At 38.2% G+C, this 8,857-nt stretch overlaps 1 protein-coding gene across 1 annotated transcript in view; it reads right to left on the bottom strand.

Annotated features, from left to right (window-relative positions):
- Positions 1–8,547, bottom strand: part of LOC103772829 (zinc finger RNA-binding protein-like) — a gene marked incomplete at its 5' end in the record, with an annotated part of 10,160 nt that extends 1,613 nt beyond the window's left edge. Inside the window, 6 exon segments of the mRNA XM_008940172.1 lie at positions 587–706; positions 2,124–2,317; positions 3,331–3,604; positions 6,740–6,931; positions 8,287–8,460; positions 8,462–8,547. Of these exon segments, the coding sequence (XP_008938420.1) occupies positions 587–706; positions 2,124–2,317; positions 3,331–3,604; positions 6,740–6,931; positions 8,287–8,460; positions 8,462–8,547 (1,040 nt within the window).
- Positions 8,548–8,857: the final 310 nt, after the last annotated feature.

Here is an 8,857-nt window from a genome sequence, read left to right as displayed (position 1 = left end):
TATGGCTCTCCCTGCAGGGCCAGCCGCACCCTGGGGGGAAGCTATAAGGCAAACTCACCACCTCTTTATGAAGGGCTGTGGGAATCACCCATATGTCAACCTTAATTTGGGGGCTTGGGGTTCAAACCCCAGCATTTCAACACCATATGTCAAGTATAGGTGTCTCTCCATTCATGAGTCAAGTCTGCAACACTTGTTTCTCAAATGTCTTCACAAAGGTTTTACACGTGGTTTGTCCTGCCAAAAACATTAAGCACTACTATTTTATAGTATGTGGAAATGATGGTAAACAACATAAAGCACCTACTGTTGCTTGCATATGTTGTACAATATTTTAATATTGCACAAGTTGCCTGAAAGCAATGTTCAAAATGTTTAAAACAAAAACAAACCAAAATGTAGTTTCCCAGTCTGCATTACTACTTACTCCTACAAGACTATACTCCTGGAGAAATATATTTCTCTAGCTTTTTTTATAGGCTGTTTACTCAGAGTACCTACTTTTGACTAGTTTAAGTGTAAGTATGTAATTGGTCAGATAACATCTGGTCAATTTTCAGATAGAAGAAACAGTGTTTCTACCAACCTTATACTGAAGCCTGTGCCGCCTCCCTTTTAAGTGCATCTCCTTGGCATTAGGATCATTAAAACTGCATTCACAAAGTTTACAGTGAAACCGGATCACCTTTCCTTCATCATTTCTTACCTGGAAAATAAAGTTATAACATAACACATCGGGTTTCACAGTTGTGGGGTTTTTTGTTGGTTTGTTTTTCTAAAAAAAAAAAAAAAAAAGCTGATGTAAAAATTATCATCCATTGTCAGTGATTTAGATTGTCTACCCATCTCAAAACATGATAAGAAGCTCACATAGTATCTGAAAATGCAAAATAGAACTTTCAATTCTGACAGACCGTTATGTTCAATAGTCAACAAAGAATTAAGTACTTCCTTTCCAAAGAGTACACAGCTTTAACTAGTGTTTGAATATATCGAGTTTAATAATTACAAACCTGCAAATAATGAAAAAATTTACATCGGACTTCATCCACATATCTCATGCCACCCACACAAAGAACACCTCACTGAGCTCAAAAGAAACATGCACAAGCCTTTGCAGGTTCAATGTTTTGTCACTCTTATCTTCAAGGAGGGCGCAGGGGATTACAGGCCAGTCAAACTCACCCTGATCCCTAGGAAGGTGATGGAACAGATAATCCTGGAAACCATTTCCAGGCACATGTAGAACAAGAAAATCATCATCAGTAGTCAGCACGAGTTCACCAAGGGGAAGTCATGTTTGATCAACTTGATATACTTCTGTGATGAAATGACCAACCCGGTAGATGAGGGGAGGAGCAGAGGATATTGTCTACCTGGACTTCAGTAAGGCCTGACAAAAATCTCAACAGTCTGGAGAAATGGGCTGACTGGAACCTTGTGAAGTTCAACAAGGGGAAGTGCAAAGTCCAGCATCTGGGGAGAAACAACTCCATGAACAAATATATGCTGGAGGCCACCCAACTGGAAATCAGCTTAGCAGAAGAGGACCTGAGAGGTCCTGGCAAACACCAAGTTGAACTTGAGCCAACAGTGCACCCTTGCAGCAAAGGTGAACAGGATCCTGGGCTGTGTTAGGCAAAGTATCGCCAGCAGGTTGAGGGAGCACTTCCTCTCAGCACTGGTGAGGCCAGATCTAGAATCCTGTGTCCAGTTCTGGGCTCCCCAGTACAAGAGAGACAGTGAACTACCAGAGAGACTCCAACGAAAGGCCACAAAAATGACGACTGGAGCTTTTCTACTATGAGGAAAGGCTGAGACACTTGGAGCTGTTTAGCCTGGAGAAGAGAAGCCTAAGAGGGGATCTTATTAATGTATCTAAATACCCAGAGGGTGTAGAGAGAACAGAGCCAAGTTTTTTTTTCAGTGGTGCCCTCCTTGAAGATATTAAAAATCTGGACACAGTCCTGAACTACTGGCTCTAGGTGGCCCTGCTTGAGGAGGATTGTACCCCTGATAACCTCCAGATGTCCCTTCCAACCTCAGCCATTCTGTGATTGTTTCACGTTGAGTAAATTTTCAATACAACAGTTTAAAAATAATCCACATTTTCCTATCAATACCTCCTCCACATAGTCATGGCCCACTGGCTGTACATCACTTTGCAAAGCAGCAAGAGTCGTAGGAGTCACTGGTTCAGCTGCTGTGTCTGTTTTTACTTCCTGTGTTTGTACTGTAGCAGCAGTCGTTGTTTTAACGCTTTCATTTGATTTCATTTCTTCCAGCTTACATCCTGTTGTCTGAAGCTTATTACCACCTACAAACCAAACAAGTTCAATTGTTAACTTTCATAATACAAGAAAATGACTACATACGATGTGCAAACTGAAGCCTATTTGCAAGTATTGATGTTCTGGCCAAAGCATTATTAGTAGTCTTAAAATATGCTTAAATTTTAACTAACTTTAATATAATTAACTTTTTTTTTTTTTAAAAAAAGTTTAACAAAAAGTTATTTAAACAGTTTATTTTAACAAGAAAAATTTTTGGTTTATATAGTTGAAATTTTCATTATTCATTTTCATGCTTTTTCAAAATAGATGGGACTGAACTGGAACAACTCATCAAATATATTTTAATACCTTTGGTTCATTGTTTGTGGTGGTTTTTAGTGTTTTGTTTTTTTTTTTTTTTTTTTTTCTTTTTTTTTTTTTTTTGTAAATGGATCCAAAAAAGTACTTCTAAACCTTATAATGCTTGCACAAAAAAAATGTAGTATACTCTCAATGTTGCAACTGCATAGATCTTTCCTTCAAGAGCAGGATAGCTTATTGTTGAACAACTGCTTCCTACCTCTAAATGCCTGTCATAGCTTAATTCAGAAGTTTCCACTGTTAGATCTCCCCAGTGTTGCAAGGATGTTTCAGTTGCCCAGTTATCAACTGCCATCCTATTGCAGGTTACCTTAACAGCCCAGACTGTAAACTGAAATTAAGACTAACTGGACTATAAACTGCAATACTCCAACAGCTACTACATAATAAAACAAAGGTGGGAGGCTTCTTATGAAGGTGGGAGAAGCCTCCAAAGAGAGGTCAGAGACAACAGGGCAGAAAACACCATAAACTGTGAAGCAAAACTTTTATATACATTCTTATTTTCACCTATCAGTAATTCTCTTAAACTTTATGCATGAGTAACTCTGTGTAAACTAAATACAAATGTATTTGTTGCACTAAGACCTTTAAAAAAAAAAACAAAAAAAACCCCAAAAAAACCCAAACACAGAATAGATTAGATTTCAAAATAAAGACTGACTTCTGTACTTGCCAACAAAGTTTATTTTTGGTGCAGATATTTTCTTTACAGCTATATTAGCAGCGGTTGAAGATGTTTTGTTGGACACTGTATTAAGTGGTGTATTTGCTGTGGGAGTAAGAATTTTCACTGCAGAGGATGCAGCAGTACTGCTGCTAGTTGCTATATTTGAAACAGAGGCAGTTAGCTTGGAAGCAGATGTGGATGATGAGGAAGTAGCTTGGGTAACCACATTTGGTTCAGTTGAAGGAATGGGCTTGCCAAGTTTTGTGTGCAACTTTACTACCTGTAAATATGAAGAGAAATTCATATTATCTCCCTGGGACAGCTATAAAGGAAAAAAACACACACCAAACTTGTTATAGGTTATGGAAGCTTTATCAGAAACATCAATATGACAAAAAAAAAATTATTACTTCTTCACAAAAAAATATCTTGGGAGGGAAAAAGACATAAAAAATTCTTGTCATCTGTAACAAGGAAATAGTTATCTCAGATTGCTTATTTCCATTAGAAATTCAGACATTTACTCCAAAATCTTTGTAGATGAGAACAGAAAGCAAATAAACTGAAAAGCCAGTAAAACTCAAGGAAACATTTTGCTCAAACTGTTTTAACATGACTGGTTTGTTGCCTGCTTGCTTTTTATTCTCCCTCCAAAAACTGTAGTACATAGAATTAAATAATGTTTATTTACAATTATTATTTTGAACCAAATTAGTTCAGATTCAAAAACACTGTCTCCTTTGATCACTAAATTTTAAGAGTATTTATATTGAAAGACTTCCCAGGTAACCTAGAAAAACTGAAGCTATTCCTTAGACAAAAGGTTGTGGCTGGGTTTTGGTTTTTTTTTTTTTTTTTTTGGTTGGTTTTGTTTTTGTTTGTTTTTTAAAGCACATAAAGACAGTTAAGGAGAATGCAAGAGGCATATTTCAGAACTCTTTAGTATCTCGTAGACAATGAAGAGGTACATGCTTATTCTAAGAAGTAATAAGCAGAAGCCTTTTCACAACATGCTTAAGATAGAGTAATACTTCTTTTTGGTGACAGCTGACCATCACCTGAAGAAGCAATGCATGCAGTCCATAAGAACAAAACATGCAGAATAAAAACTAAAGGCTAGGTTTGAAACCAGCAATAAAAAAAACCTGCTAGACACACCTTTAATACGAGCACATGTACAAAATTGTGATATGCACACAACTGTATACATACACATCTTAGCTTTTTTGGGTTTAAGCATGGTCCCCATCAGAATACAGACATATTAATGTCACATAATACTATAAATTTAAGTTCAAGCAACTCTTAAAAATTGCCTTTTTTCTAGTAGAACGCACAGGATTCTTCAGTGTACCAAAGAAATTGTCTTTTGAGATCTCCTTTTTACACTGATGACAACCTAAATTAGTATTAGTTAGCAACTATCTATGAGGAAAAGAAAGTGACAACCAAGTATATACCATACTGCATATAGAGTTACTGGACATAACCCAAAAATTTAACGGCTCAAATTCATTTAGTAGAGAACAAACACTAGGCAAGTCTATTTAAATTATAATTTGTTCTTGTACTAACAAAAGTAATTTGGAATATTGTTTTTGAGTTTGCTGTGGAATCGTAATTTGCAGAGCAGGATGGCATGTTTTGCTGAGCATTCAGTGCAGACAGTGAGATTCTTGTAAGCCTGAGAAAATTCACAAAAGCATCTATCAAATAGCAAATGTTTATAGTTAGTGGATTCTATTGGCTGCTCGCCTGGACAAGTATGTAAACATTGACAAACTTTCTCACAACAACTCTGAGCTATGCCAGGACTGACAGGGCACACGGACAGAGTGTGGACAGTGATTATTATCCAATCTGTAGCTCAGCTTAGGCGTGTGAACAGGCTTGTTAACCTGTGGGGTTCGGGGGGCTGTCTCTTGTCTACTATAAAAGGCTGTAAAACTTTGCAATAAAGGGATTTGACTGCCGAGCCCCTGGAGTGCATCTCTTCCCTCCGGAGCTCCTTCCCGACAGTTTGCTATGAGATTTATTTCTTTATGTTAATAAGAATGATGCTACTGATGCCACTTTGTACAGTGTTCTGAGCTATAAAGAGCCATAAAAGTTGAATATTAACACTCTATCTGCTACTAACATTAATCTTTCCAGAGTTATGAGGAAAATATGTAATATCTAAATACACATTGTACACTGCCATTACATTTACTATTGAATGGCCAAATTTAAAACACAGGTCACATGGGTTCACAGCACAACCCACAGTCTTTATTCCAGAATGTCCACCTAACTGTACCCAGGGAAAGCATGCTTATCAAAACTCTTCCAAACACGCTCATTATAAAGTCTACTACAGGACGCTGTTCCTTGCTCACTGATTTTCTTTGCAAGAAATACCAAAAAGCGACATATAACAGTCTTGTCTCTTGGAACTGACTAAAGTGTTTCAAAGCACACAGAGCTTCATAGCATCAGACAAATAAAAACGATAAGTCTTGAAAAGAGTTAGGGGGCTCCTCTGCTGACCACTTGCCTGATAGAGAATTATATTATTATTAACAGGCAGACCAGAAGCCAAACTGCTCCCTCTGCTACCACATTGCACACCAGAGATCCAGAGGGATGAACAAGTCAATGTACTCACACACTGCACATTATGTGAAGAAGGAAGTAAGCTGACTCAGGAACCATGCCCTTGGAGATGTAATTAGCCAGGCAACAAGTCCAATTATGTAGAAGTTTCCCAGAGAGAGACTCATGACCTTATCCCACCATCTTGGGAAACTCCACTTGCCACAAAGAGTCAAGAGAGCCCTTTCAACCAGAATGTCCACACAACACACCCACTACATAAACAAATCTCCCAACTCTACAACAGAGTCAGGTCTTATAGAGATGGCTTCTTGCCCTGCCTCCAAGTTCATGTTGAAGGTGGAAGCACCTGGTGGTGATCTCCTAATCAGCTCCCATCCAAGATGGACCAGACCCTGGGTGAAAACCAATTAGGAGGGTCTTTCTTGCCTGGTTGTGGACATCATCCATATGCCAACTCTAATTCAGGGCTGGGCGTTTAAACCCCAGCACTTCAGGGGCACAAGCATGCTACTGCATGTCCTCATTGATTCTTTTCTCCATCTTACTCTATGCTTTCTTCCTAAAATTTACATACTGTCCCAAATGCATCCTCTTTTCATTGATGTCATGACAATATTTTTTCCTCCCTTTCTCCCAACAAGACCCTTCTAATAGTGAGCTTAAATATAAGCTTGAAGCAAAAAGCAGAACTAAACATCTTTAAAGAAAATAATTTGAATTACATTGTTTCTGCATATTTTCTCCTCTCTTAAGATAAAAAAAAATGATGGGAAGAAATATACAACCGACTCGTATAAGGACAAGAGAAAGTTCTTACTTTCTGATGCTTGGCTCCACGGATATGGGCAGCATAAGCATCTGCTCCTGTACAAGACACATCACAAAGCTCACAGCGCAACTGATTCTGAGTTCCACGAGTAGAAGTGCTGCTGTTATTTGTGTTCTGGGAAGCTTTTAATGTTGCTTCTTTCTTTTTGTGTTTCTGGCCTTCTAAGTGTTCTTTATAAGTCTGTTTAAATAAATAACACACACACAAAATAAACACTTTGGACTGCTCATTCATAGTTCATGTGAATACATTAATATAGAATATAGCATAAAACACACACTTTGTATGAGAAATACTTCTGACACTGAACATTTCTTCCATATGACATGCTCTAAGGCATCAGCAGGCCACTTCTAAGACCAAGAAATTTTCTTCCACCAGGATTCCACTTTTAGGTAATACAATATGGTCTTTTCTCCTCTACCTTCTCACTTCCTCAACCAAGTATTCGTCAACAGCTATTACCATTGAAAGCTCAATAAGATCAGAAAACAGCATCTCAGTTGCAGTTTCCTGCATAGCATTTAATTCTTCTTGATTTTGAATTTGCCTCAAACTACAAGACCACAGTTATTAAATGTATCCAGAGAACAGAAAAAAAACTATTTCAAAAGAAGGGAGTGCATAAATAAAGCCACGCTGAAAATGAAATGCAGAAGTTGTTATTTGTTCCTATACCAACACTGGCAATCTATAGAGCAGACAAGGTGGGAAACAATGACAAATTTACCTAAAGAGTAAGAACTGTTTTGCCAAAAACACACACAAACCACTCAAGTAACGACAGGACTAGGGGGAATGGGGCAAAGCTGGAAATGGGTAGATTCAGGCTGGATGTGATAAAGAAGTTCTTCACCATGAGAGTGGTGAGACCCTGGAAGGGGTTGCCCAGGGAGGTGGTTGAGGCCCCATCCCTGGGGGTCTTTAAGGCCAGGCTGGATGAGGCTCTAGACAGCCTGATCTAGTGTGAGGTGTCCCTGCTCATGGCAGAGGGGTTGGAACTGGGGGATCCTTGTGGTCCCTTCCAACCCTGACAGATTCTGATCTGTTTTAGCAGAGGACTTTGGAGCCCTAATGGCTCAATGGTTGGACTTGATGATCTTGAAGGTCCCTTCCAACCTAAAGGATTCTATGATCTACTTTTTATGCACTTGTACTCACCGTGAAACTAAACTGAGATAGTGGAATACAATGAAAAATGTTTTCAGGCTTACCATTCATGAAATTTAGAAATAAGTATTTTCTAAGAAGTTTGCTATGCTAAAAAAAAACCAAATCAAATTCAAAGTTCGGAATACTTCTGGAGTCCAAAGCACAGCTGAAGCTTCTCTGTGCAAGCTATGGGGACATATCTTTTTGTTTTCTCATAGGACCTCTTTCTACAATAACATGCATTTTCATATAATTATTGCTTTAGTAAAAAAAGTATTCAATCAGGTCTTTAAAGAATTAACAAATATTCTTAAAGGAATAATTTTTTTAGCTGACAAAAATATGACTAAAACGTATAGCAGAATACTACATAATACAGGTACCTGTGGTCCAGCACAGCTGATCTTACAAACATCACAGTAGTGGATCTGGGGCAGTTTGGGAGGTTGCTTTGGTTTCACTTGCTTATTTTGGAATGGTGCCTTTTTAGTAAAGGTGGTTCCTGTCCAAGCAGCTGTTGCAGCAGCTGCAGCAGCTGCTGCCACCACTGCCTGGCACTGCCTGTTGCTGTTGCTGCTGCTGCTGCTGGTAATAAGACGACGCAGCTGAATACACTGCAGCTTCATAGCCAGAATAAGAGGTACCTCAAAGAACAAAATAAAATAAATGTTACATCACAGTACATCAAGTATCAACTAGATTATACACTAATTCCAGGCATGTTTCATAAGAGAGTTGGAAGAAGGGGTGCAGGGTAGGATATAAATGATTTATTGAGATCTTGTTAGGCAGTCTGAATTTTTCTTGATGTTTCACTGTACGCAAATACATAGCATACCACTTGTATCAAGAGTATATTTGATTGTAGACAAATCTTTGCAGACATGCAGTTATGATAGATGTATCAAAACATCCCTAAAGAATATGTGAAATTTCCTGGTACATCTGGTAAGA

Source organism: Merops nubicus, unplaced genomic scaffold (genome assembly GCF_000691845.1).
Source record: "Merops nubicus isolate BGI_N331 unplaced genomic scaffold, ASM69184v1 scaffold23665, whole genome shotgun sequence".
In the NCBI taxonomy this organism is placed as follows: Eukaryota; Metazoa; Chordata; class Aves; order Coraciiformes; family Meropidae; genus Merops; species Merops nubicus.
This window is presented reverse-complemented; position numbering and strand designations above follow the sequence as displayed.